The 27,916-nt window shown below is 45.8% G+C and overlaps 4 protein-coding genes and 1 long non-coding RNA gene across 8 annotated transcripts; 4 read left to right on the top strand and 1 right to left on the bottom strand.

The window, feature by feature from the left end:
* Positions 1-5,184: 5,184 nt before the first annotated feature.
* ube2d4 (ubiquitin-conjugating enzyme E2D 4 (putative)) lies at positions 5,185-8,061 on the top strand. The gene is made up of 7 exons (XM_057031919.1): positions 5,185-5,498; positions 6,397-6,460; positions 6,545-6,576; positions 6,682-6,759; positions 6,873-6,978; positions 7,212-7,305; positions 7,395-8,061. Exons 1-7 carry the CDS (start codon positions 5,475-5,477, stop codon positions 7,438-7,440), a joined length of 444 nt encoding a protein of 147 aa, XP_056887899.1. The 5' UTR covers positions 5,185-5,474; the 3' UTR covers positions 7,441-8,061.
* LOC130525309 (uncharacterized) lies at positions 5,500-6,330 on the bottom strand. Its single transcript, XR_008950454.1, has 2 exons — positions 5,710-6,330; positions 5,500-5,617 (listed from the first exon to the last, which is right to left on the bottom strand). It is a non-coding gene; the product is annotated as an uncharacterized LOC130525309 (long non-coding RNA).
* A 2,169-nt stretch (positions 8,062-10,230) lies between the features above and the next one.
* dbnlb (drebrin-like b) lies at positions 10,231-16,609 on the top strand. Its single transcript, XM_057031893.1, has 15 exons — positions 10,231-10,471; positions 11,659-11,714; positions 11,935-12,047; positions 12,123-12,197; positions 12,364-12,513; positions 12,622-12,699; positions 12,971-13,122; positions 13,204-13,258; positions 13,344-13,409; positions 13,621-13,744; positions 13,935-14,039; positions 14,335-14,412; positions 14,697-14,755; positions 14,840-14,927; positions 15,608-16,609. Exons 1-15 carry the CDS (start codon positions 10,356-10,358, stop codon positions 15,742-15,744), a joined length of 1,452 nt encoding a protein of 483 aa, XP_056887873.1. The 5' UTR covers positions 10,231-10,355; the 3' UTR covers positions 15,745-16,609.
* A 1,854-nt stretch (positions 16,610-18,463) lies between these two features.
* arid5a (AT rich interactive domain 5A (MRF1-like)) lies at positions 18,464-24,434 on the top strand. Of its 3 annotated transcripts, XM_057031891.1 has the most exons (8): positions 18,474-18,645; positions 19,277-19,338; positions 21,274-21,407; positions 21,487-21,652; positions 21,737-21,789; positions 22,422-22,519; positions 22,588-22,747; positions 22,834-24,434. In XM_057031891.1, exons 4-8 carry the CDS (start codon positions 21,517-21,519, stop codon positions 24,007-24,009), a joined length of 1,623 nt encoding a protein of 540 aa, XP_056887871.1. In that variant the 5' UTR covers positions 18,474-18,645; positions 19,277-19,338; positions 21,274-21,407; positions 21,487-21,516; the 3' UTR covers positions 24,010-24,434. The 3 variants fall into 3 exon arrangements, with proteins under 3 accessions (XP_056887872.1, XP_056887871.1, XP_056887870.1); XM_057031890.1 differs by lacking the exon at positions 21,274-21,407; XM_057031892.1 differs by lacking the exons at positions 21,274-21,407; positions 21,487-21,652; positions 21,737-21,789 and having other exon boundaries at positions 18,464-18,645.
* Positions 24,435-25,340: 906 nt separating this feature from the next.
* gins4 (GINS complex subunit 4 (Sld5 homolog)) lies at positions 25,341-27,665 on the top strand. Of its 2 annotated transcripts, none has more exons than XM_057031916.1 (8): positions 25,341-25,520; positions 25,649-25,735; positions 26,245-26,358; positions 26,429-26,526; positions 26,600-26,688; positions 26,783-26,873; positions 27,000-27,104; positions 27,380-27,665. In XM_057031916.1, exons 1-7 carry the CDS (start codon positions 25,422-25,424, stop codon positions 27,094-27,096), a joined length of 675 nt encoding a protein of 224 aa, XP_056887896.1. In that variant the 5' UTR covers positions 25,341-25,421; the 3' UTR covers positions 27,097-27,104; positions 27,380-27,665. The 2 variants fall into 2 exon arrangements, with proteins under 2 accessions (XP_056887896.1, XP_056887897.1); XM_057031917.1 differs by having other exon boundaries at positions 27,000-27,108.
* The last annotated feature ends 251 nt before the right edge of the window (positions 27,666-27,916 follow it).

The raw sequence follows: 27,916 nt of genomic DNA, 5'->3' as shown, positions 1-27,916 counted from the left end.
TGGCCTGAGATCATGTGACCATATTTCACCATCGGCTCCTGCTCTCCTACCTGTTGCCAGGGCCGATGAAGCTAACGTCTCCACAGTGGTCGTAGGCGTCTCGGTGGGATTTCTGGTGGCTTTGAAATCTTTTCACGGCCTTTTTGTCTTGACTTGTCTTCTGTTGGTTGCTTGGAGTGGAGCGCCGTTGTTACACGACAGTCGTCGCACGTCGGCATCGCCCAGCTGCACGTTGTAATGTGTTTAGTTGACATTTGCTTGGATAAAAATCAGTTTTCAATTTGACATGAAGAAGCTTTTCTGCAACTTCTTGTCAAAAAAAGAAAGTCCAAATTATATTGGCCAGGTTTCCGTGTATAAAAGCGATGGCGTGCACGTCAGCGCAATGTTATAGCGGCTTGCACGCATGCAAACAATAAAGTTAGTTCTTTTTGTTGCTGTTGAAGGTGTTCTTTTAAAGGATAAAGCGCAGTACAAACAAGCATCTGGAATATTTCTGAACGCTCCAGCTAAGCTCCAAAAACAAGATGAATGTGTCCCCGTGAATATCTGGAGAGTTGTATCATTCCATTCCTCCAAGAACCACACAGGCTGCAGGCTGAAAAGCTAAAAAAAAAGAGAGAGAGAGAAGAAGCAGAAGAAAATAAGCATGGAAACATGTGGCCACTGCTTAACTATTGTTAACTTTTGCTGTTATGAGGCGACAAAACAAAACAGCATTTATACAAATGATCATGTTCTTGGCTTGGTGGCCCGTGCAATCAGATCCGTGTATCTGTTCCATGCTTTCAGCCCGTGTTTAGGCTGTCTGTGGTTAAAGCAACATTTCTGTTGTGGAAATGACACAATACAAGCAGCCCTTTCTTTGCTGTGTTTTTCTTTTTTACTCTAATGATATGTCTCACTCCTTAACTGCCCAGATTGAATTTCCCATTCCTGCATGGGAAAGATTGGGGAACAAGTCAAAGGAGGCACACAAGAACCAACATTGTACACGCGGAGAACAGGGATGACTAAAAAGCAGCCGGGAAGGGCTGTTTGTAATAGCCAGAGCATGATTTCATTTCCTGAAAGGCTTGATAATGATTTGAATGAGCCACAATGTGACAAGTGCTGGGAATACAAAGCACTTTTACTCTTGATTTTTTTTAAGAGAGAGAGAGAGAGAGAGAGAGAGAGAGAGAGAGAGAGTGTGTGTGTGTGTGTGTGTGTGTGTGTGTGTGTGTGTGTGTGTGCGCCTCTTTATCATGCTTCTCTATCCAACCTCTCTGCTATCCTTTTAGGCCTTTAGGAGCATCCTGTGACCTTTGACCTCCTGGACAATAGAAGCCAGGACGTTTCCCAGTGTGCAGTGACGGAGCCAACAACAGGAACATTAGGGTACTCCTGGGAAACAAACTGTTTATTGTGTGACAGGATGGACCCCCCCCCCCCACACACACACACACAGACACACACCTCCCGGTCGCTCTGCTTTCACATACACACTCACAGAATCACACACCTCTGCACAATGTGAACAGGTGTCCACTTCTATACCTGGCTGAAAGGTTCCAACAGAGCACCACAGAGCGTGGCCAGGAACACACTCCTGCGTGTGTCGTTCATGAACTCACACCTATTTGATTTCACAAGGATTGCAAAGATTTGGGCAGCACAAGCACTTAAATTCGTATTTAAGAGACTTATCTTGCTTTATATTGTTTGTGAACACCCTGAATACACTTTAACCTTTCGTCCTGGCAGCTCGCACAAGTCTGGGAGTCGAAACGAATCCATTCTGATGTGGGGAACAGGTGAACGACAAGGTTCAGAACAGGTTCAGGGGCCAATTCTCTTCCAGGTTTATACCTGATACCAAAATGTTGATGCATTTCTCCTCTGTTTAGTATTATAATCAGTACTGATAACTGAGAAAATAAAGGACTTGGAGAAAATCTTAATATTTGTATCCAAATCCTTGTAGAGAGACAAATTAACACTCAACGATGCAACTGAAGTAGAAGCACAAGAGATGTTTTTTCCCCCTTCATCAATATTATTTCCAACCCTGCGTCAGTCTGCAGACGGTGAGTTTATACTTTGTCAGATTTTGTGCTTGATAAGGGGACCGCGAAGCTTTCGGTTGGTGCTGCCACTGCCTCTCTGCTGTAAGAGGAAATCCCTCCTTTGTCTCTGAAGGAAACTCAACAAACAGCAAAAAGCTGAAATCCTCAAGCAGAGCGAAACAGACGGAGCGCGTTCGCTGGAGATGAGCCGCTCCGATCCCAACCTCTCCGTCAACCCTCCGCTGCTCACTGTCACCTCTGCACCCTGGAGACTCCTCGTTTCACAGGCAGCGCGGTAAAATGTTCACCAGGGCTGTCGATCACCGCGACACGAGCTGAGGTCCCAGGGAGACTCTGGGGATCCCCAGTGAAGTGCTCAGCCCCCAAGGATCGTGGAGTCTTTATGGCTCTGAGTGTGGTTTGTGCCCAAACACCACGTGATGAACATCTGATAGGGGTGGATGAGAGGAGACGCTCACAGGAGACTGATTCTCATTTCAGTCTGTTTCCTCTTCTTGTGGGTTGTAAGATAAATTCAACTGGGGAGAGTGACAAAATAACAAATAATAAAATAACCCGCAAAAATCCCTTTGGTTTTTTTAAAAATAGCATTAAAGCACTTACACTTGTTGCTATAGAAACAACAATATTTTCTGAGGAATAAAAGCATTGAAAGACTTTAAAGGCTTCATTTTCTGCTCATTTTGTGTTTTTTTTATTGTTATTTTTCACACGCAGACGTTGCACCACTGTTCCTCAAACATATCTGGTGTCTGTGAATGAAAAACACGAATCTATAAATAATCATTACATTTAAATAACTTAAGCCAAATAAAAAGCAACAGCTTTGCTGAGGAGAAGGCAACAGGAACCTCCGGATTTTCAGTTGCAAGTTGATTTATCAAACCCTATGCGAAGAAATTTAGGGATGATTTTCTAGGTCAAAGGGCACCGTAAGAGTGGCGAGCAAAATCAAATCACAGTGGAGGAAATGGGCCGTGAAGGGCTGATTACGCCACGCCATAACCAGTCGTTTCCAGTGGCTAAACTGGAGAATTATTTGATTGTGCAGACTGCTGACTTTACTGCAAACATGAGCACAACTTGCACTTATTGCCTGGATGTATAATCAAATCAAGACCATTGATACAAGTGGAGAACAAACGTCCCTCAGTGTGCAGGAACAACGACGCTTTGTTCCCCAGAAGGGCCCTCAGAAAGTTAACGGCCTGACCGAAGGTAGAACACCTCTGAGCCCAGCTTGTGCTCGGCATTAATCGCCTGCGCTTTTATTGGATAATTCAAACATTAACAAGATCTATTTAAGTTAATTTTGAAAATGACAGTTCTCCTATGTGCTTTGTTTCAGCGACCATGGGAAGAGAGCTCCGCCTCAGACCGCTCCAGCGCCTTAATAACGGAAACACTCCCCGTTAGGCACGGCACAATTTCTAGTAATGATGTTTCATGTGACTGAACGAAGGCGAGTCGCTGGCGTCTGCTGAATCCGCGGTTTCAAATAACAGCACTATGGGCAACATTCCTCACCAGACAGGTCAACTAAGCTGCCCCCCCACCCCAGACCCCAACCCCCAGCCGTATCATCCCGGTCCCGACACATTCACACCTTGGCCATGTAACTGAAAACTCAACATATGGATACAGGTGGGAAATTCCCCCACACACGATTCAAACAAAAGGCGTCGATTCGCTGGCGTTGTGCTCCGTTTATTTTGCCTTCACCCTGAAAAAGCCGCGGCAGCCGTTTGAGGGTTTAGGATGCAAAGTTCGGGCTTGACAAACCTCACGCTGATCCAGGGAGGGCAGACTCTGAGCACAGGGCCCTGGTGCACACGCAGACCCCTAAACTGCTACCTCTGCTGCAGCCTGAATCTGATTACAGGCAGGCCTGGGGACAGGCAGGTCATTGAAAGCACAGACATGAGCAAACAATACGATATTATCTAAAGGAATCTTCAGCTTTCCAAAGGAAAATGGTTCCCCTCAGTGTCACGTTGACGATAGGATCCTCAACCTGACACTGAATCAGCCATTTAAGAAGAATGAACACTGCCACTCATTCATGCCTACTCGCTAAAATAATGAGAGCTCTTTTTTCACCCTTGTTTAACGCATATAAAGGCAAGTTCATGAGGCTTTACGAGGCAGATATACTGAAGCATGCAGCTGAATTTACAATGAATGGGTATTGAATGAACAATTCTATAGTCTTTCCCTCCTTTATTCTTATGTTTGTGCCAATAACACAACTCTCCCCTTTATTGTTCCTCACAACTTCATTGTCACAGGCTTTTACACTTGTTATATACACTCTACATTTGACACAGTACAATACCCGGTACTCCAACTTGGAGTCTCTTTAGAGTCTCTAAAGAAACATCAACTTGATGGAGCTGTAGTTGGCTGTAGTTGGCTGTAGTTGGCCCGTCCGTCCTGGGCGGAGTTTTGATCTTTTCAAACAGCGACATCTTGTGGGAGCTTGTGCTAAGTTTCAAAACGGGAGCTACAATGTGCAATTTTCTGAACTGAACCGAAGTTTTATTTTGACTTTCTAACAGAGTAATAGAATAAGAATAAATAAGAGAAAATCCACAGCAGGCCGACAGTTTCACTCAGTTCTTACAACATCAATGAATTGGTCTGCCACCTTTTATTGTTATTTTATTTCTTTTTGTAATTTATTAAAATCCTTTGTTCCTTTAGTCTGCTACTATTTTAGAATGCTTGTTCTGTATCTGTTTAATGGCTCGATCAAAAAAGCGATCTCTTCAATATGGAAATACTTATTTTCTCAGCAAGTATGAAAATAAATCCTGTTTTTGTGAGAGCAAACTCTCCAACATTTCTTTCGGTCTTTTTTTTAACACACATATTCCAGCAATCAGCGATGTTTTCCAGACTCATTTATTACCAAGATGTTGCGTTTTCCTTTAATGATTACAACTCGGAAAAAAGACGATATTTTCTTTTAGTGTAATCTTTGCCCAGCACAAACGCCCAAGCGACACGTTAATAATAAAAAGCTGTTAAAAAACATGTTCTTTTCCAGCCTTTCGTCGCTTCAGCGACCGTCTTTTGTCCTGCTCCCGGCGCAGCCTGTTTGCGCATGCGCAGAGGTGGCGCGCAGCGGGCCGCGTTCCGGGTGCAGATCGGGCAGCAGCGCTGGCTCAGACAGGCTAAAGGCAACAAAATACAGGGCTCATCTGGAGTGTAACGACACCTAAACACGGATTCCTCCTGCGAGTTCGCTATAGGGACAATTAGAAAAGAGCGGAGTTCGTCATCTGTTGAATGCTGCTGTTCAATTAAACGCGAAGGGAGGCTTGGAAGAACGTGAATTAAAGAGCCAAAATTTTTAGCGTTAATTGTTAGCTGACAGGCTACCCTGGCCTAGCCACTAATAGAATGGCGTTGAAAAGAATTCAGAAGGTGAGGGGGTCTTGTTTTCTTTATTCTTTCTGGTGTCTTTACGTTGTAGACTTGTTTCTTGTCGAGTGAATCTAAAAAACCGCGCACGGCTGTTGCTCAGCTTCGCTCTTTGCTTTGTGCTTTTTGGAAAGGGTGACAAAGCACAAGCTAGCAGTTGCGCATCGCAACAACAACAACGGCAACGTTGGCTCCCGTCCGGCACACAAGTTACCCCCATCGTGGCGCCTTCCTTCCTTCGTGTTGGACGTGGAATTTCCCACTGGCAGTAGCCGTGTCGGTGGGCTCGTTGGTGTGGCTAGCGCGATGAGCTACACCGGCCATTTGGCTGGGTCGGGGTGTGCTAGCAGCGAGCTAGCAGCGAGCTTCGGGACAATGCGCCTTTTGGTTGGAGTCAGCTGAATTTTGTCCCTATTTGCTCGGCTTTTGTCGCGTCTTTCTGCTGCTTGGCGGCCTCTGAGATGGGCTGGTGATGGGTTGTGGTTGAATGACAGCTGCTTTCTGCTCGCCAGAAGTGAACGCCAGTGTTATTGCTGCCATATATGGGATGGTAAATGGGCCACGGTGGGTATTTATATAACCGAATAGGCTGATTTTTCAAACGGCGTCAAACAACGTCTTTGTCCCTAAATAGGCCTTCGGTGGGTACCTACTGGCCATTGATTATTGATCATAGCCTTTCTGGTTCTGTGGGGAACAACCCTAATGGTTGGTATCGGTTCCTCCTCAGTTAGCCTCCATATTCACTTCATTGGGGGGGAAAGGGTCCAAAGTTGGGCCACAAAAAGTATCATATTATGCCCCCAACCCACCTTTTCTGTGTCTTGTGAAGCATATTATTGATGACTTTTAACCTCACCGTGCAACCCAAAGCCAACTGAAGGAATTTCCTTTGTTGTAGGAGCTGTCAGACCTGCAGAGAGACCCACCTGCTCAGTGCTCTGCCGGGCCTGTTGGAGATGACTGTGAGTAGACTCGAGAATGTATTCGAGCAGGTTTGGCTCATGTTAGACGTTTTAAACATTTCCTTTTTCCCCCCACCTTCACAGTATTTCATTGGCAGGCAACAATAATGGGTCCGGTAAGTGTCCGTTGTATTCCAGTCCAGTTAATATTCAATAATAAGCACAATTGCAACCAAACCGGCGTTTCCAAGCTTATCTTGCGTCTATTTTTGTTTCTGAAGAGCGACAGTCCGTATCAGAGCGGAGTGTTTTTCCTCACCATCCACTTCCCAACAGATTACCCCTTCAAACCACCCAAGGTGAGTGACGTGCTGCAGCTCGCTCGTCCCTGCCGGACTTACTGCTTTGACTTTTTATTGGCGCTTGAGGGGAAACAAAATGCAAACGATTCTTTTTTTTGTTGTTGTTGCAGGTTGCATTCACAACCAAAATATACCACCCTAATATCAACAGCAATGGAAGTATTTGCCTGGATATCCTGAGATCTCAGTGGTCACCTGCTCTTACAGTATCAAAAGGTAAAGGAAGGGGGCTAGAAAATGCAGACTTTTTGTCATTTAAACCAACAGGGGTGGTGCAAAGATACATATTCAGGGTTCCTGAGCCCACATAGCAACGTCTTGTCTTACTTTGAATCATTTTGATGGACCTCTTGGTCAGACTTGGTGACCTTTTAGCGGCTGTATGTTAAACGTGCCTGACAGTGTTGAGGCTGTGGAAATGACCGGGCCTTTGCTTCATTTTTCCGCAGTATTATTGTCCATCTGCTCTCTGCTTTGCGACCCTAATCCGGACGACCCGCTGGTCCCAGAAATCGCTCACACGTACAAGGCTGACCGGGAACGGTGAGTGAAAGATCCCCGCCGCCCCTCACCTGTCATTTCCGGTCGAGCTGTCGCTGTCGAAGCTGAGGACAAAAATGTGTCGTCCACAGGTACAACAAATTAGCAAGAGACTGGACACAGAAGTACGCCATGTGAGAACAGCACGGAGGCCAGATGAGAACAAACGAAATACAGATGAGAACAAAAGAACCACGTTCAATTTGTAACTTGAGACAACTGAGCAACAGAGGATATAAGACTAGACCACGGCTCATCTTTTGGAAGAGGAAGCATTACAATGAGGTACAGTGCCACCTGGCTTTCCATGTGCTGAGCTGCTACCATGTGATGTCCTTCATGCCTTGTATGGATCTGCAGCGCAGGACCTGATGGGCTACTTAAAGCAGTCCCATATGGAATACCAGAAACTCTTCACAGTCCAAACCGCAACACTCAGACTTAAAACTGTTACTCTTGTGATTGACCATATTTCGGTTTTGCCATTTATCTTCACTGTCTATAGTTTGCGTGGCGTAGTGGTTAGCACTTGCCTCAGAGCAAGAGGGTCGTGGGGTCCATCCCCAGTTACAACAGGCCTTTCTGTGGAGCCTCCGGGGGCTCCGGGTTCACCCACCATTAAAAGCAAACAGGTTAGGTTGATCAACAGCGGCGGCGCGGCCAAAACTGCAGCGGCTCCCGTTGAGCCTCCATCTCTCGAAATTTCCTTCTACAATCTTGTACAATGACAATAAAGCATCTTATTCTTCTTCTTCTTCATATCATTGTTACTCTACAGATGGATTGAAACAAGAGATGGCTCTCGTGTCTGAGGTACTGTCTGTGTCCCACTGGATGTACTGTTAGTATTGTATTTCCATGTTTTTAGTGGCCTTTCTGTGTTGTTATTTCTGATGTTGGTGCAATTGAGGCAGAATGGTCCCTGTGCACATCGTGGCGGTGCGGTGCCATAACCAGCAGCCTACCTGTTGGCACAAACTGTCTCACCCCTAAAACAATGTGAACGACATCAACAACGGTTGTATATGAGACGCTGCGTTTTAAATTGCAACCATATTTATTGGTTTTCAAAGACACTGGAGACGCGCCGTTAGGCTTCGCCTCAGGCAGGGTCGGTGCGGTGAAGGCCGGCGTCCTTTTCTCTCACACGTGATCCACACACACACACACACACACACACACACACACAGGATGCGTTAGTAAGCCCCAGCGGTGGTTGTCCGACAGGTTACCCGTTCACCCACCTCAGCGCAGTTACTCAGGTATTTAACCAAATCATCAGCCTTGACAGCCGCAACCATGCTGGGAAAACGAGGAGCTTGACACGTTCGATCCAAATTGTCAGCGTTTGGGCCAATTCACTCGATTTACACAGACATTCAATTTCTAATTTAAATAAATAAAAGGGATTTTACATATTTCTCGGAGACGAGCCTCCCCGATCCACAAAGGGAACACACGAAAGAATGCTCCTCATGCTTCCAGGAGTGGTTTGTTCCCTTCCCACAAGCTATAACTTGTTATTTGAGTTTCCCTAACATGAGCAGTTTCTGAATGCTTCTGTACCTGGAGTGGGGTTATATATATCTATATCTATATTTTTTTTGGTTACAGTAGTTGTTCCACCACTTGCTCCTATTTTTTTTTTTTTGGGTGGGGGGATTATTTTCCATCTCTGTTTAATTTAAGCACCTCCCTTAATGTTCATCTTTTGAATTGGGTCTACACAGGCTTTTAAATTCAGGATTAATAATCAACAGTGACAGTTTAGCAGTTTGTCTAGCAACTCATGGGTATTTTCCTATTGTATCATTTAATCTTTAGTTAGTTTATTTTCCATGTCACCAAGCTTGAAAATGATTGTGATGTGTCCTGGTGTAATATTAGTTCAATATAATCCATTGTGACTGTTGGGTAAAGTAGTTAGAATTCTCTTGGCGTCATGCGACGCTGCCAATATAAAGGGAACGGTTTGATTATTAATGGCTTTATCCGTTGTTTCATCCAGAAAGGGCCCGAAAAAAGCATGAAAATATTAGCTTTGATTGTAGATCTAACACCACGATTTAGGCACCAAATATAGACTATTAACATCGTTAGCTGCTGTAGAGAATCAACACAGGTTCTGAAATATCATATATACCGAACGGTTTCAAAAATATATCCTCTGAATGCAGTGAAAGGTTAGACTGCCAAACCACAATTGAAAAAGATGTGTGCGTGCATGTGTGTGTGGTAGTCAGTCAGACTAGTTGACACTTTGTGTGTTGTTGTTTTTTTTCTGGCTATTTATTTATTTTTGAAAGCTGAGTTTCTTCCAGTGAATGAATGGATCCTCAGTTCATCTTTTGAGTGACGAGACATCGACTTCTTTTGTCCAGTGTGCTCTATAGACTTCATATAGGCAGCTTGGCATGCTTTGCACTCTGGAGAACCTCCTCACAGCCATTTGCCAGATATCAGGGATTTCGTTATCATTCATCTGCCTACACCTCTGACTCAAACTGTAGCCTTAACCCTCGTGTTGTATATACACATATATCTATGAGAGTCATAAAGTGTAAACTTGCTATTGGGTCTCTGGCACCTAGGTGGGTGATTCATTTGATCTGTAAACATGAAACTCTGCTTGATCACATTTCTTTTCGAAATTCAAGCCTGCTTTTTTTCTTTTTCTTTTTTAAACTGCAGGCCGAAATTCAGTTTAAAATTTGGAACACGCGTGCTCGAATTGTCACCACGAACCTGCAAATCTTCATATAGTCGTCACAATTGTTGATCTTGTCATTACATTAATAAAGCTCATCTTGGTTTACTGTTGTGTTCTTTTCTCGGTGCTGAAGCCGCAGTTTCAACCTTTCCCTGCTCTTTGCTTAGCTACACTCTTGTCCGGCTTGATTTATTATCATTAACCCAGTTTTCTGGTGGAATATGTAGCTACAGAAAGGTAAACAACAGGCGCGGCCGTGCAGCCTGCGGCAGCCAGCGGCTACAAGAGCTTCCGGTTCCGCAGCAGCGTGGCCCCGCCCCCCGGTAGGAAGGGCGCAACCCGGATGAGCCAGCGGGCTAGCTGCACTAGCACAACCATGGCGGTCAACCTGAGCAAGAACGGCCCCGCATTAACAGCGGCTTTCAAAGAAGTCGTGGACGAAAAAGCCGACACCAACTGGTAAGAAGCAGGGTTTTGGACGAAAAGGACGGTTTTGTCACGCAGGCGGTGTGTTCGCTTCCGGTGGTCGTTAGCATCGAGCCACTTGGCGAGTTAAGTTAACCTAACGGTAAAAGAAAAGGTAACTTCCTACACGCCAGTCTTTATAAATCACTACAGAACTTCTGTTGACCTAAATGTTCATCTGTAAGATGATGTACGTGCTGGTAGAGCTTTCTGATGTGCTGCCAGTCTGACGTGTTAGGACCGTGGTGCTAACTAACTTAGGAGCTACTAACCTTGATAATTAGCCTGGCATCGTTCCACCAGCAAACTAATCAACTCTATCTCAATTACTAATATCGCTGGCTGCTTTGTTTGCTCTCTATATTGCCTGATTGCCCTATTTTGTGCACAAAGGGCACTTCCTGGTAAGAGAGACCGAACGCTTATGTCGAGCCAGAAGTTCCTCTCCGTTAATTAAGCTGTTATAACTGTGCTAATGACAACGCCTCCATAATTAACGATGACCTAAATGACTTGAATCTCAGGGGCTGCTGCGAAGCTCCCTGCAGACGACTCCCACTTTAATCTGCGCCATTATTCACATTATTCTGCTTCAGCATAGGTGTTGAACCATTTGCTGGCTTCATTTCTGTGTCAGCGTGACACAGAAAGGCCAGAATTGATGATCCTGTACTGTAAATATTACTCAAGAGGGGGGTTTCTGTTTCTGAAAGAAAGATGCTGAAATTGTAATCTGGAAAAGAAAACAAAAGCACAAGAATTTTCTGGATCATTCAGAATTAGATAGTTGTATTCATTCATCATTGCAGAACTCTTTATGCCTAATTATAAACCTGAATATGCCAGACCGATGGACATGACAGTTTTACTCCCTGGTTGATATGGCAACTGCACATTCTAGCCGTACAAAAATCCCTTTTCCAACCACATTTGACCTTGATAAATAACGACTCATTCATCACAGGAAATGGTTTAGTGCTAACCAGAATTTCCGATTCTATGCAGTCTGCTATACAGTTTAGTGTAGTTTAAACCTCAGTGGGACCTTAACCCAAAGCAGACACGTTCCAAGGGAAGGCTGCAGATGTGGCGCCATGAACCCCCCTTGCAATATTCTCCTAAACATCGTTATCCTTGAGATTTGTTCCTACTCATTTTGCTGAGTGTTGTGTTTTCCACAGGGCCTTGTTCACCTACGAGGGAAATAGCAATGACATCCGCCTTGCAGAAAAGGGGGGTGAGTTGACGTTGTTGTCAGGTTTGAAGGCTCTTAATGCCGTGCACTTATCAAATGTGCAAAAGAATTTCCTTGTCAGCACGCGGCTGCAGCGGCGGAGCAAACGCACAAAGCGCTGCATGCCGTGCTCCCGACCCCCGCTTTTGGGAAGGGAGAAAACCCACAGTTACACAACGGACCACAGGAACCATTTGATGTTTTTCCACTCTTTGCCGATCAGATGGAGGCCTGGAGGAGCTGGTGGAGGAGCTGAACAGCGGAAAAGTCATGTATGCATTTTGCCGAGTGCAGGATCCAAACTCCGGTCTGCCTAAATATGTTCTCATCAACTGGGTTTGTGCTGCGCATCATTCTGGGGGTTCAGAATGTTTATTGAAATGACTATTAAAGAAATCCTCTCTGTTTCAGACCGGAGAAGGAGTCAATGATGCCAGGAAAGGCCTCTGTGCAAATCATGTTAGCTCCATTGCAAATTTTCTTAAGGTGACGTTAACTCCTGTGTTGAATTTCAAATTTATTTAAATTAACTGTAGACGCTTTATTTGCCTGCCGATGCGGCATATCAGATATGATTAGAAGTGGAATATGAATGGAGCTACCAAGTATAGGCCGCAGTCTTTGGGCTCAACTTGTGCTTGTGTGTTTTTAGGGGGCGCACGTCACGATAAATGCCAGAACAGAGGAGGACGTGGAGCCCGAGGTGATCATGCAGAAGGTGGCCAAAGCTTCTGGAGCCAACTACAGCTTCCACAAAGAAACGTCCAGCCGCTTCCTGGACAGCGGGCCTCAGGGTCCTGTGGTATGACTGTTTCCTTGTGTTCCATGTTGGGAGGGTAATCATGTCGGGCAGATCTAGTTCAGCTGCACGATACAGGCTGTGTCATGTATCAAAACATCCTACACCTAGGGCTCTGTGTACCAGAAGACCAACGCCATGTCTGAAATCAAGAAGATCAACAAAGGCAACTTCTGGGCTCAGGCAGAGGTAAGACCATACGAGTTCTGCTGCTGCACAGATGTGGCTAACTCTGCCCACAAGTCTCAGCCCAATCCCAGTTAAAAATCCAGGCTGCCACGTTCCTTTTATTGAAACGTGACGTTGTTGGTTGTAAGTGAAAAAGTGCAACTTTGCAGCAACGGGGCGTCATAGATAGACTGACGCTCGCTGTTCTGCTCAACTTTGACCCAGTGGGGACATAATTAGTTTCACAATGACCAGTCAAAGGCTAGCGTCGCCAACCGGTCGTTATTTCCAGAAAGAAGAAGAGAAACGTCGGCTGGAGGAGCGTTCCAAGGCGCAGGAGGAGCGCCAGCAGCTAGAGAGAGAGAGGAAAGACCGAGAGGCCAAAGAAGCAGCGCTGAGGGAGAGAAGAGACAAAGAAAGGGCTGCTGAAATCGATCAACACAAGTAGGCCTAGCAAAGGAAACGCTGCCGCGGCGGTTGATAAAGCACGCCGTCTGACCTGTGAGCCACTCTTGTTTCCAACAGGAAGCACCAGCAACAGCTGGAGGTCGAGAGCAGGGAGCAGGAGAAGCAACGCTGGGTGAGTGTTCTGTCGTCCCGGCGCCACATCAGGAAGTGATCGGAATTGTTTCTCAAGGTCGCGGCATGATTTTAATCCCCATCAGGAGCAGCAGCAGCAGGAGAATGAGAGGAAGGCAGTCAGGAGAGGGGAATCTGTGGAAAAAGCCAACGTGAGTTCCCCCTTTTGTGACGCTTGTCATCGCTGTTTCCCAGTTTCTGTCCTCGCTCACGTTCTGACGTCGACCTTTGAGTGTGATCCTCACCACGTGCTGCCTCATCTGTGTGACAGTAAATGGTTCTTTCCTCCTGCGGTGCTTCCCCCAGAAACCCGTAATCGCTCATCATAATTTCTCATCATAATTTCTCTTACTGGTATTCTAGGAGGCCGCTTCACTCATCTCCCAGCGCGCCGTGAACCCCAGAGACATGTTCAAACAGAGAGAGAGGGGAATAACTCCCAGCGAGTCAGATCTGCCCCCTGCTGCCCCTCCCAGTCCTCAGCCAGGTATGACCTTCCGGACCTCGCCGCGCTAATATTTGCCCTCGACTCAGCAGTTCTGCTTGTGTTTTCCACTTGACTTCCTGCCGCGTCTCAATCACGACGCCTCCTTGGCTCAGCTGTGGACTGTTTTCTCTGTCATCTTCATCCTTTTGTGCGGCGCGTTACGTGGTGGTTCCCCCGTGTCCCGGCTCAGGGCGTCTGCAAAGTCCATTTCTGTCTAAGCCGCTGTGTGAGAGCTCATCCCAGCGCCGAGCTTCTCCGGTGCCAGCAGGCTCCGCCTCTCCGGTCCCTGCCGCAGGTGTGAGCTCACACACACATACGCACGGAGATCGCCGAGGGGGCATATTCCACCCCGGCCTGCTTGCTCCTCTCCCATATTGTTGTTTCTATTGTCATGAATCATGTTTCCATTTCCATTACTTGTTATGCTTCCATTCATTTTCCATCTCCCACGATGCTGTCATTCCTATTATTCGTGAGTAGAACGTGCTGCTAAGAATGCCCCGGGGCACGTTTTGTTTTAGCCTGCGTGGGCTTGTGAACGTGCACATGTGGATCCATGCATGTCTGTGCTTGTGTTTCTGTGTGATAAGAGCCTGATGTGAGTGACGGACAGTCCAGGTGCGAGTACGATGAGCCGGAAAAAGCCGCTCCCCAGGAGAGGTTAAAAGGTGGGGTCCGTTCCGCACGCGTCCGTCCTCATCACGCCCATTTATGTCGCTTCTTCAGGAATGTTTTTGTCTGTCCTGGAGCGGATATAACGTCCTCAAACTTTACAAGCTTTATATCCTGTGACTCTGCTGATCAGATGTCTGCCAGTCATTGTTTTGAGGGGGTTTTTTTAAATATTTTTTTGAATGAGCAGAAGTTTTGCTTCATTTTTTTTGGAAGAACAGAGATATTCTCTATTGTTCCCTGTTGACCACGACCAGGGTAACATTTCTTCTCTTTGCAGAGGAAGCAGCAGCTGCTGACTCTTACGTTCAGGAGCCCACCCATGAGGAGCCTGCTCAGGTAGCTGTTGGCTCTCTTTAAATGGAACAATTGTGCTGAAATCCAGTGTTTTGGGGCTTGTTTTAACTGTATTCTCACTGCCAGGTGGAAGATAACAACCTGTATGAGGTGCCTGCAGAGGAGACGTCAGGCAAAGGCACCTGTGCCAGAGCTCTGTATGACTACCAGGCCGGTGAGTTTCAGTTTTCATCTTTAATCATCAAGTTCTTGCTGGTGAGTTCCGGGAAGTTCCAGGAAGTCCTGATGTGTTTCCAGCGAGCGGCTGTTTGAGAAGTCTTATCAACACAAGCTGTGAATTGTGGGCATCTTTAAATGAGTGGAGTGAGCAGACGCTCGGCTCAATAATCGCAGTTCTGATGTTTGTGAGCGCTGACGTGGTTTTGTTTTGCTCACGAATTCACACATGACCTTTGCTCTTTCTCTTGATCCGTGACAAGAAGCTCAAAATTGAAACGGCTGACGTAAAGCCTCCCCCGTTGACCTTTTTAAGCTCACTTACTTCTATGAGCAGCAGTTACATCATTCACAAGCTGACATGTATATTGTATTCACCCTATGTACAGGTATACAGGGGCTGAGTATCCATTTACCTGGATTATTGGAAATATACATATATTCCAAATTCTATTCTTTTCGATTTTATCTTATTTTTCTCTGCGTGATCTTGCTGTTGTTGCGCTGTAAATTTCCCCGTGTGGGACAATAAAGGACCTGAATCTGAAATCTGAATGACACAGTTATGACTGTAATCGTGTGGCTGCAGCTGGCAAAAATTTAAAAAAAAAACAAAATTTCACTGACGTAAGGGTCGGAACAACTCTGAGCTAATGAGCCGCTGCTCCTTTCCTCCAGCTGACGACACGGAGATCTCCTTCGACCCCGATGACATCATCACCGGGATCGAGATGATAGACGAAGGCTGGTGGAGGGGCTACAGTCCAGACGGACACTTTGGAATGTTCCCGGCCAATTACGTGGAGCTCATCTAGGCCAGAACCGCTGCCCTCCCCCTCCCCCTCCCCCGCCCACCACAGATCTTCACCCATGCGGGACGAGGAAGGTCGCAGTGGTGAGCCGGTCGGCAGCGAAGCAGATCATTCTGGAGCGCCGAGCAAACACGGGCCAAGAGCTTTTCAAGCTTCCCATAATTAAGACGTTGAATATTAATCATGACTTGGTTTGGCTATGCGTGAAGATCCAAATGTTCCTAAATGTCTTCACCCTTGAGCGTGATGCAGCACGACATCTTAAACACCACACTTGTCGCTAGCATTCCTGTAGCATCTGGCTCCTGAACATTCCAGGGAATTCAGTTCAACCAGGAAAATCGGTACCGGCTGCAGTCAAACCGTTTTTGCCTTTCCTAAACATTTCCTTTTTTGCGTGATTGAACTTGCATCCTGTGTGAATTTCAAAACCTTGTTTTGCTTTGACTGGTTGAAGTGAATATTTGGGGGGTGGGGGGACCAAGTTGCCGTGTTGTAGGCGTTCGGCTTAAATGGGGAGTTCATCAACTGGAGAAATGCCCTTTAACTGTGATTCCTGTAGTGGTTTTCATTTCAGGTCTTAATCCGCTGAACTAGCTTATTCAAGATTTCAACATGTTTTTTTTTTAATTGTAAAGGTCACACAGAGCTAAGAATTCTTTTTCCTCTTGTTCATCTCGCTGGTCTGAGGTTGATTTATGAAGCGTTACTTGGTGGAGCTGTACGGGGAGGTGCGGCGATGATGTTTGGACGGCTCAAGAAAATCAAGTGATGGACACAAAAGGACACGGTGTATTTGTTGTATGGTTCTAGTCATTCCTGATTGTACTGCACAGATATTCTTCCTAATAAAAGAAACATTACTGCATCGTGACCTCGTGGCTTCTGTTTAGCTGCATTCGCCGGCAGCCGTTTTACCCCAGCAACAGAAAATCTTCAGGGATTTTCAGGGGGTTAACAGGAACTCAGATGTTTACACGCTCGCTTTGTGTTCTACAATCCGTTTCCTGGAATGAGGCAACAGCTGGGGAATTTACCTCTAATACATGAGTTTCAATTTCACACGAACAATTTGACTTTTATGTCTCCCACATCCTTCACTTACAAAATAGTTCCGATGAATTGCAGACCAAGTGTGCAATAACACTGAGGTTTGTGAAGAAATTCTGAATACAGCTGAAGGTGATGACCGCACTCACATTTCCACCAGAATTCCAGGAACAGCCAGGCGTCAAAATGGGGTCTCGAACCACCGTCCCACCGTCACTCCTGTCCTGTCGTTTGGTCCTTATTGTCAACTCTATATACGTTGCTCAATGAGTCGGATAATTTATTCCACATAGGTCAGTTTCAGAATCAACACTTGTAACCACAGAATTCATCTCGAACCGAGCTCAACGTGCGCCATTGTGCGCTGTTTTAAAAGCCCCTCTCATGCTGCACCTGCAGGTCTGGCGTGCGTGCGTGCGTCTCGGGTTGTTCCGAGGACGCTGCTGCTCCTTTCCCGTGATGGATTCACGGTATTTTCTGCACACGCACGCGTAGCGTGTGTCTTCATATGTCAGTGAAAGTCTGAGATGAATGTCGGGGATTTTCTGTCACGGCAAGTGTTGTTGTTCGTTGTTCCCCGCGGTTGTTGATGCCTTTAGGACGGAGAAGCTGCAATTGTGCATGAAGTAAGCATGAATTTCACATGTTGCATGAGGGTTTTCCATTTTCTTCACGTCAGATCACAAAAACAAGAAAAGAAAAAAATCCCTGTCTGGAGAGTTCGTGCCCTCCTGACATTGAGATGTTAATCGTTGCTGAATCGTCCCTCTCCGTCACCTGGGGCGAGTTGGAATAAAGTGAGATAGACGGACAAAAATGGCTTTTAAACTTTGCAGAGCATCCCAGTTCCGCTACGAACTAATGCTGATTTATGTGAATAAAGGCAGGAGCTCATTCCGCTGCTTTATTTTTAACCAGCATCGTTGAGACAATGGCCAGTCGAAACTGTTTTAAAGAAGTTGAGTTCAGCCTCTTCCTGAAAATGCCCTCCACCCAAACGTGTGACTTTTATTAACTTGTGATCTTTCAGATTGTGGTCGGCAGTACAGGGAACACTGAAGTCAACTTCTTCCAATTAAAGTGACTAAATATGAGCGTTCTAGGCGCATCAGTTCGCATAGAAATCATCCGATTCGAAGGTAATCCGACTGATATCTGTGACGTCTACGTATTTATTGTGGGCTCCGGTGGCTTTGCAGCCCCAAGTATGCACAAATCCCCTCTGCAGGTGTTAAATGTAGAAAAGAAACAGCAGAATATGACAGCTCTAACATGTAAACTATGATTCTGCTGCATTATTGTACAACACGTAAATGCTAACAACACATTGATCTCTAATCTTAGCCATTATATTCTACTAGTACAATAGAAAAATGAATATTTGATTAGTTCTTGGAAGTATTTCTGCTTTATGCAAACTTGAGATGTCTCTGTGGACATTATAGACAGAGCGGAGACATCAGCAACTTTAAAATTAAAGGCACAAACTTGATTTCACCATGTGATATATCCCAAATATATGTATTGCAACATTGTGGTTTCATGAGTAAGACTGTAAATGTACATTTAAATTCTTCCCTCAGTCAATGATAGACCCACTCAATATCTACTAGATTTTAGAAATAAAACTTCGAGAATGAAGAGCAGGTTTCTTTGGGGAGGGGTGTCTGAAACTCAGAAGATGAGACGCTGAAGAGAAAATAAATGTGAAACTCGGTTTCCCAAACTCGTCCGCTGTCGACCAATGAACGAGTTGACTGCAGACACCTTCCTGCTCGCTGGTGTGAAGCTGAAGACGCACAAACTACTGTCACAACAAGGTTGGACCACAGATCTGAAGACACCTGGAAATGGGTGAGAATCATTTTCAGCTCTATAGCTCTCAGCAAGCCTCATTTACAGAGCTCCACGGAGACTTTAAAGACTTTAAAACTTTATTTGCCGGTGAAAAAATGAAGCTATAGAAATGTTGCCAATATTCGCCTGGGAAGAGTTTACACACTGTAAAACCTCAATGACTGATTTGGCCCAGGCTTAGCGCGCACTTGCACGCTTTTAAGGAGCTTTTTAAAAAGTGTTCTAATGTTAGAGAAATGGAGAAGTCAAAGGCTACTGAAAGCAGAATTTAAGTTCAAGCCACAGCACAGGAAACCAGTGATCTCAAGCAAGAGGCATATTGGCTTTGTACATAAATGATATTACAGTGGGCGGAGGGCTGCGAGCTCGGGGACCAGCTGTTCTTAGAATCGAATCGGACGCCAAAGGTCATCAATACCGTCCTTACAGAAGATTTATAGAATCAACGACACTGCACAATATATTGTGTTAAATGCAAAAGTGGTTTTGTTCTTGAGCAGGAAGTGGTTTGAGACCTGTGGTTCTATATCTTACTCAGCTGGCAATGTGTTCCACTGACTGTAGTTATTATATATACATACATGATGCTCAGCTTGATCTGTAAACCCAATTTACTCGATGTCTGAAGCTCAAGGGGAGCAGAGCGACCAGATGTCGGCCGGTGATGAAGAGGAGGCGCCAGAGACGAAGGTAAGGCGCTGACATCAGCCCCGAGCTATTGGCGGTTGGCCACGGCCGTCATCAGTTACAGTTAATAAGTGGCACCTAATGAGTGATGTGTCGTTCTCATTTCCCTTTTCGCTCGGCTCAAGATAGCAGCACATTTGTCTGAGTGCGCGTGCGCGCAGGCCTGCACGTGGACGGCTGTTTCAGCTTGAAGGCTGCGTGTGACAACAGGAATTTGCGATTCTAGCCTCCCCCCCTTTGAGATCAGGCTCATTTCACACCCCTCCTGGCTCAATATGAGAGACGTCACAGAAGTGCAGAAGTCCTGGCAGGGGCCGTTCTGGCGGCTGAAACCAGAGGCAGGCAGCAATATGAGCCGTGCACGCCGGCCCGGCACATTTCCAGAGGCCGATGTCAGTTGTGAGGTCCGTGGTTTCTGTGGCCTGTCGGTGGGCGACGCTGCCAGTCATCGCAAGAGTCGCGTATCGCCACGTTGACATCAGCGTCGCCCACGCACGTTTCCAGGAGCAACAGCCCTCGAAAATATTTCACAGAATGGAAATCAAAAGTCTGCCTGTTGAAGGAGGCTCCAGCGTGCGGCTTTGAGCGCAGACGTTTCCTGTTAAATAACCACAAACGCACCGTTTTCATGAATCACGCCTGAAAGAAAACTCGGTGGCGGTGGCACGGGTTTACGGGGAGGATCGAGCCCTAAATTCTCTCAGCAGGCTCCTCTGAGGCCGTCTTGGTTCACAGGCCAGTACCCCCACTATTACTCACTCCACAGGCCTGGTTCTCGGAACCCGGAACTGCGCAGAGGAACTAGATTCAACGTGAAACCAACTTGAGTCATTTTTGTCTTACAGTGTTTGGCTTTGAAGTGAAGCAGCTTCTGAAGGGGTGATTCAAAATTAGATATTGACAACGTCAAAATCGTTTAACACCTGTCTGATGAAGGGATGGATGGACGGACGGACGGACGGACGGACGGACGGACAGATAAATGGACAGACAGATAAATGGACGGACAGATAAATGGACGGACAGATGGACAGATAAATGGACGGACAGATAAATGGACAGACAGATGGACAGATAAATGGACGGACAGATAAATGGACGGACAGATAAATGGACAGACAGATAAATGGACGGACAGATGGACAGATAAATGGACAGACAGATGGACGGACAGATGGACAGATAAATGGACAGACAGATGGACAGATAAATGGACGGACAGATAAATGGACGGACAGATGGACAGATAAATGGACAGACAGATAAATGGACAGACAGATGGACAGATAAATGGACAGAAAGATAAATGGACGGACAGATAAATGGACAGACAGATGGACAGATAAATGGACGGACAGATAAATGGACGGACAGATGGACAGATAAATGGACGGACAGATGGATAGATGGATGGAGAGATGGATAGATGGACAGACAGATGGACGGACAGATAAATGGACAGACAGATGGACAGAGATATGGATGGACAGATGGATAGATGGACAGACAGATGGACAGACAGATAAATGGACGGACAGATATATAGATGACAGACAGATAAATGGACAAACAGATAAATGGACGGACAGATGAATAGATGGACGGACAGATGGATAAACAGACTTGAACGTCCTCTGAACTGAATCCTTCCTCCATATTCATCCTCCTATTAACGGCTGGTTTTAATGACGTGTGCCTCCCCCTGTTTCGTTTCTCCTTTAAAACCACAAAGAGTGACATTGTGAATTTCTGGCGCCGGGCCTCTCCAGCCACGCTCGGGTCGACGTCAGCACTTATCACCTTCCAAAGAAAGGCTCCTGCCTTCGTCACTGCTTGTTTCCTGCCTGTTATGAAAACCGTCTGGGTCTGTTTGTTTGTGAGAGCAGTGAGAGACGCCTGTAGACCAAAAACCTCACAAGTCTGCTGCTTTCTCTCCAGACAGGATGTGCAGCGGTTATCTATTGAAAGTAGTGGTAAAACCCTACTATCCGACTTTGATCTTTCCTCTCTGTATCCCATGAGATGGCTGTGTGTGAGTGTGTGCTTACCGAGCTGTGACCAAGGCACTGACAGTAAATGATTGGATTTTATAACAATTACAATAAATGCAAAGTCGTGTCCTATAAAAAGCTGATGTGTCTGGCACCGCAGGCGTCTGCTGTTATTGAAATCCGTGACTCCATGACTGAATGTGAAGACGAAGCCAGGCCCAGTGGTGTGCATATGGAAGAGAAGACCTTTGTTTCCAGCCTGCACACGTTCATGAAAGAAAGAGGATCACCCATAGAAAGGATCCCACATCTGGGCTTCAAGCAGAGTGAGTTCGTCGTGGCTGCGGAATCCATCCTACGCAGGAAAGCTGGACGTATTCTCATGATCTGTCGTGATCTGTCCCCTGCAGTTAATCTTTGGATGATCTACAAAACTGTGGAGAAACTTGGAGGCTACGATTCTGTGAGTGCTTCTTCATTTGGCTGTGTGAACCAAGCCAACTTTAAAACAAGAGAGCTGAGATGAAAAATGCAGATGGAATACAAGGGAACGCTAGAGCAACATTAGTATTTTAGCATGTAACGCCTCCGCCTTGATTTACAGGCAGCTTCAGTTTTTAGTTTTGCACGACAGGAAAGGGCAATAGATGTGTGCGATTGTTCACACGACCACCAGGGGGCGCCACCACTGGATCTCTAGCAATGTTTTGCACTGTTCAACTTTCTCTTCATACAACGCGATATTCTTTCTACATACTTCTAACTGTCACTTACAGGGGTGCACGTAGAAGTGGTAAAATGTCTGCTCCCAAGTGAATGCACACATTTGATCACATGTCAGAAGTGTTTAGTTTTGTTTTGGTTTTAAAAAAAAGATTTGGAGAATACAACCAGTTCTTGTTAATTGTTTATTAAAATGTTGAGTGGTGGGACAGAATTAAAAATGTTTTCAAGGCAAAATAACATCATTTAGATTCAACATTAATGAAATGCTTCATATTTTGACTTTGATTTGAGAAGTGGAGTTTTGACAATGCGCTAATTATTGGGGAACCATTGAAGGCCTCAATATCCCTGTTTTATATATTTCAACAGGTGACAGCTCGGCGTCTTTGGAAGAAAGTGTACGATGAGCTGGGGGGAAGTCCGGGCAGCACCAGTGCTGCTACCTGCACTCGCAAACACTATGAAAAGTGAGGACTGATTCTTTTTCAGATATACCGATCACCCGATCCATACTTACAAAAACATCTGTCTTCAGGCTGGTGCTGCCGTTTGAAAGGCATATGAAAGGAGAGGACGATAGACCTCTGCCCACGAGCAAACCACGGAAACCATATAAGAGAAATTTGGATGGCAAGGTCCAAAAGGCTGAAAAGAAGAGGAAAAGAACTCATTCGGACAGAGAGATGGATTCTGAGGTAAGCAGGCTGATATCTATCAGTACGAGGACCAAAACTGTGTGTTAGGTAGGAGGTGAAGGGACGTCTTGTGTGTTATTTTCCAGATTCTCCCACGGAGGACTCCTGAAGCTGTGTGTCATAGCAGTGCAGCGATGCAGCCCCTCCCTGCGCTCTGGGCTGCCGCCCCTGACCCACGCCAGCCAAACAGAGCTGTCGGCAACCGGTGCACATCTGTCTACGCTCGCCTCGTGCAGGTGCCGACATCCAGCCCCTGGAACGCTCACGTCCCTTCTGCTGCCGGAGAGGTCATCTCCCCGCTAGAGAAGAAAAAGCGGATGGCGCAGGCGAGCCTGAGCTCTCCTCAGGGCGAGGAGAAGGAGAGGCCCTCAGTCATCCAGTGCTCCCAGTCCCCTGCACAGGCTTATTCCAGCCACAACTGCAACTCCTCGGATGGCTCCCCAGTCCCGCTGTCCCCCTTCTCCTCCAGGAGCCCTTCTCCCTACTCGGTTTCTTCAGATGACGGAGCAGCAGAGAACGGAGATAAACCCCAGTTGCCTGACAACCCCTCCGCCTCCGGGGAAAATAAGTCTGGCTGGAGTGAGGAACGCAAAACTTCAGGCTGTGCTGAGGTATCCAGAAAAGAAAAGGATAACTCCCAACCTGCAGACTCGATTAAAGACTCAATGTGGAGGCCAATCCACAAAATAAGCAACAAATATTTTCCCCACGCTTCACGCCCACATCCCACTTTTAACATAAAGTCCGACTGGGCTCCAGCATCAACCTCCAGCTTCACCAAAGTCATCCCCAAATCTGTGCAGCCGCTGCGGCCCGCTCCCATCCGGCCACCTGTTAAAGGCCATCAGGTCAGACTGCTGCAGCAGGACGACTATCCCCCCTGCGCTAAAAAGCCGACGTCTCCGTGGCCTTTTCAGATGGAGAAGAGGGACAAACCCAGGACGGTGCCTCAGAAAGCGCCCGCCGCTCAGCACGGCCTGTCTCACCCCACTGCCAGCCGCCAGCAGTCATGCGTGCTGTCAAACTACGACAAAGCTGGCCGAGACTCTCAGCAGCAGTCCCTGTTACATCCCGCCTTTCTGTCCAACAGGATGAGGCTGCCCCCGTCCCAGCTCCTGTACCACCAGGTCCCAGTGGGCCTGGCTCAGTCTGCTCTCATTGGCTCTGCTGTTTACCAATATCCCTACACACTTCCACAGTTGACCCCCCAAACAGGATACTTCTCCCCAGCCATGACCCCTATTTATCCCCACAATTTCTGAGTGTACTGTGTCGTCTGGATGGCTCGACCCTCAGCGTGAATGTTGAGCTCAATTCTGTGGCTCCGGAACTGTTTTGCCCACCTGAAACTAAATCAAATTGGAGGGAAATAAAGTCACAGCAGTGAATCATGAACAAACGTGCAGAGAAACAGCCAGAACCTTCCAAGCACAACAAAACAGGTGCATTCTTTATCTCTCAGGGCTACAATGGAAAATTCAAATTACCCGAAAGTCACCCGGTTAAATCTGTCATGATTAGCATATTTATCAGTTCAGTGACCAAGATTACATCTCTGAAAGATCAGAATATCAGTTGGGTTTTGTTTTTTTTACAAGAGAAAAAGAACTTTCTTATTCCACTCTAATGTGAAAGTTGGTCCATATTTGCTGTGTGTGTATTTAAATATAAAAGTATGTGAAACCTTTTTGTCCTGTTTTATTTACAGCAAGGGTTTGTGGGAAAACCCCACTTTTATGAACTAAAAACAGCCTTTTCAGAAACTGAAGATTATTTCCAGTGACTCATTATTGCACAATATTCTGTGTTAAACTTACATTTTTTTGGTCAGTGGTTGAGATTGACCTCCTCTTTCTGTTTTCTTAAAAGGTATAAACCAGTCTGGTTAAGGTATAAATAATAAACAGAATTTCCCAAAAATAAAAACATTTTTCATTTGCATTCCTTCCAAAATATCTAAAACCAAGGTTTTGTAACAAGAAATGCTTTTTATAGGCACAGATGCCAGTGTCACATTAGTTATATAGTTTATGCAGGCCTGGTGCTGAGTTAAACCCATATTTACTGTGATAAATATGCGGAACAGCATTTTATACACAAAAAAACTGGCCTATATTTAGCACGACTATTAAATGATTAAATATTTTATTAATACTTAATCCGAGACTGTTAGCTTTGGACTTCTGCTTGGGCAAATACAAATGACACATGTCTACCTTTTTGGTTTTCTTGATTTTCAGTCACGTTAACCTGTCATGTATAATTATAACTATTATGACAGTTGAATATCACAAGTCTGCCGAGCAGTATACTGTATTATGGACTTAAATGGGGTTTATTTGTCCTGTCGCAGGTCTTACAGGAGCCAATGTTATCAGGCAATTTATTCCTTCTGACTACAATCGCAGCAGCCAATTAACACAACCATGATTTTTTTTTTTTTAAAACGACAACTTTACAATAAGATCATTAAATATACCGCGCGTGTGTATCGTGGCTACAAGACAACAATCACCGTTACACAGCGCCTTCCTTGCAACCCATGTAGAGGGACAAAATACCACACAAATCTCGCGAGAAGAGCTGGCGTGGCGGGAATAAACAAGTTCCTGGTGCGAAAACGCGCCGGTCCAACTCGTCTCGTCTCAAGTGTGATTCGGGGTATTTGTGTAAAATGTCAGACGCGACATTTGAGGACGAATGCGACGTCAACCAAGATGACAGCCAGGAGGATGTTATGACGCCGGCGGAGCTGATCGCTAAACTGGAAGAAGTGAGTGAACAATAACACGGTCGTTCGGTTTGACAACAAAGTGTTAGTGTAGTGTGTACCAGTCCAGTAGTGTAACCAGTCCAGCAGTGTGACTGGTGTGACTGGTCTTTTGTCCTCTTCACTGACAGGCTTGGTTGAATGAGAAGTTCTCGCCGGAGCTGTTGGAGAACAAATCGGAGGTGGTGGAGTGCGTGATGGAGCAGCTGACTCACATGGTGACTTTACAGCTGCTGCCGCTTTTTCTTTCCAAAAATTAAATGTGCATAGATTTATGCCGAGTTTGTAGGAACTATCCAAAATGTAGTTCCGCGCTGTTAAACTCATTATGGTCTATTGTTAAACCAATGATAGCGAATTCAAATGAAGATAGAATCACCTGATCGTGGAGAGGTTTGCGTGCAGTCTAGAAGCGGCCACCAGGCGGCGCTGCATGTGTTGCCATGGCAACAAGGACAGACGGAATGGAAATGACAGTTACGAACTTGTTCGCCTGGTTTTCTTTTAATCTTTACGAATTAATCTCTTCTCTAAAACATACTATATGATTTTATATCATTAAAATTAGCTAGTATTGATTTTTAGGACTAAACATGCCTTCATCTGTGTACCTTAGGCGGTTTTTCTTTGCACGCTCATATTTTTGTTCCAGTGACACTGAAGCTCTCGGTGACCCGATATTGTCGTGATTCATAGCTGACGGCGTCCTTCACTTGTCCTCCAACAGGACGCCAACCTTCAGCGGGTGAAGAAAGGCGACATGAAGGCCAGCATTCATCGCATGGAAATAGACCGGATTCGGTTTGTGCTCAGCAGCTACCTGCGCTCTCGCCTGCAGAAGGTCAGTGAGTTTAGACATGCCGCGCTTCAAGCGATCTTCTCGCTGCCGCTGATCACTTGTCGTCTGTCAGATCGAAAAGTTCTTCCCGCACGTGTTGGAGAAGGAGAAGTGCCGACAGGCGGGAGAGCCGTCGCTGCTTTCACCGGAGGAGTTTGCCTTCGCCAAAGAGTGAGAACAGTGGAATTTAACTTGAGCTGTTTGCTCTAATATGTACCTTTATTACAAGTCGTACAACGCGCAGGTACTACAGCAACACGGAGGCCTACCTGAAAGCTGTGGCACTGAAGCGGATGCCACCCAACCTTCAGACTGTGGATATGCTCAAAGCTGGTGAAAATCTTCTCTTATCTCCTTTTTATTCTGGAAGCATTGCTGCCACTGAGCAGCCTCGCCATAACTCCTTTGTGTTCTGATGTATTCCCAGTTCCTGAGCCTTGTCTGGACTCCTTTGTGTTCCTGCGGGCCAAAGAGTCGCAGGAGAACATCCTGGTTGAGCCTGAAACAGACGATCAAAGGTGAAGTTCATCCCACTGAAACGAGCTGTCAGCCGCCACTAGGGGGCGGTGTTGCTCATTTACAAGTTATATTGACGTGTGAAGAGACAAAATTGGCTGATGTTTGTCTGATCTGTTTTATGGCAGAGAGTATGTTGTGGATCTGGAAGAGGGCTCCCAGCATCTCATGCGGTATCGAACTATAGCTCCACTCGTTTCAACTGGAGCCGTGCAGCTAATATGAATACAGACGTAAGTAATAAGTGGTTCCTGCTCTCGGGCTCTCGCCTGCTGACATCTGTCAACTCATCAGCCGTCTTACATAAGCCATTGCTTTGCAGTGACATCTGGATTTATTTATAGCTCTCTTTTTTTTGCACACGTTTGTATCTCAGTAACAGACAATACAAGTCAATATTAATCTCCTAAGAGGTGTTTTATGTTTTATTTTATTTTATTTTTTTTAAAAAGGCAGCGCTGTTGGTTTGTTGTGCAATAGAGGGACTTTAATCGTGTTTCTTTTTCAGGACTGATGGTTTGGGCCCCAACTCTGTCGCACTGACAAGGAAGCTGAACGTGCAAGTCGCTGCCGTCGCGTTCAAGGACTCGTTTCTTGGATTAAAATCCGATATTTGTGCAGGTTTTCTTGACGGCGGTGGAGCATATTACCAAATGAACTCTGATCAGTGAAGCAGCGTTTGCAGCTGTGTTATTTTTGGATGGACTAAACGGTGTCACAACACAGCTTTGGTTACATAATTTTAAATGAATTCTGTTGTGTTGGTGTCTGTAAATACAATTCTGTTGACTTTATCCAGATTATTCACATTTATTGGCTTTGACCTCTGAGTCAGATGCATCATCTGACTCAGAGGTGAGATTTCATCGCCTCCCCTGCGTCCCTGTCCTTCCCAATCCACAGTGCACGTGATGGAGTGATACATTTGCATGTCTGAAAGGACATTTTTGCTTTTGCTTGGCATGTTTTAAAGATCCCCACTCCTAAATATGCATTCGTCAAATTGCAAACAATGCATTTATAGGTCAAAAGTCACCGTTTGTCT

This window comes from Takifugu flavidus, chromosome 5 (assembly GCF_003711565.1).
Source record: "Takifugu flavidus isolate HTHZ2018 chromosome 5, ASM371156v2, whole genome shotgun sequence".
Lineage (NCBI taxonomy): Eukaryota > Metazoa > Chordata > Actinopteri > Tetraodontiformes > Tetraodontidae > Takifugu > Takifugu flavidus.
Note: the sequence above shows the minus strand (reverse complement) of the source record. Positions and strands in the feature narration are given on the sequence as shown.

Coding starts and splice junctions, on each gene's coding strand:
- ube2d4 (XM_057031919.1), top strand. CDS start 5,475: ATGGCGTTGAAAAGAATTCAGAAG. Junction 6,461..6,544: donor CGGGCCTGTTGGAGATGACT/GTGAGTAGACTC, acceptor CCACCTTCACAG/TATTTCATTGGCAGGCAACA. Junction 6,760..6,872: donor ACCCCTTCAAACCACCCAAG/GTGAGTGACGTG, acceptor TTGTTGTTGCAG/GTTGCATTCACAACCAAAAT.
- arid5a (XM_057031890.1), top strand. Junction 19,339..21,486: donor AGGAGGCGCCAGAGACGAAG/GTAAGGCGCTGA, acceptor CTGGCACCGCAG/GCGTCTGCTGTTATTGAAAT. Junction 21,653..21,736: donor ACATCTGGGCTTCAAGCAGA/GTGAGTTCGTCG, acceptor TGTCCCCTGCAG/TTAATCTTTGGATGATCTAC.
- dbnlb (XM_057031893.1), top strand. CDS start 10,356: ATGAGCCAGCGGGCTAGCTGCACTAGCACAACCATGGCGGTCAACCTG. Junction 13,410..13,620: donor AATCTGTGGAAAAAGCCAAC/GTGAGTTCCCCC, acceptor CTGGTATTCTAG/GAGGCCGCTTCACTCATCTC. Junction 14,756..14,839: donor CCCATGAGGAGCCTGCTCAG/GTAGCTGTTGGC, acceptor TCTCACTGCCAG/GTGGAAGATAACAACCTGTA.
- gins4 (XM_057031916.1), top strand. CDS start 25,422: ATGTCAGACGCGACATTTGAGGACGAATGCGACGTCAACCAAGATGAC. Junction 25,736..26,244: donor TGGAGCAGCTGACTCACATG/GTGACTTTACAG, acceptor GTCCTCCAACAG/GACGCCAACCTTCAGCGGGT. Junction 26,527..26,599: donor GAGTTTGCCTTCGCCAAAGA/GTGAGAACAGTG, acceptor TACAACGCGCAG/GTACTACAGCAACACGGAGG.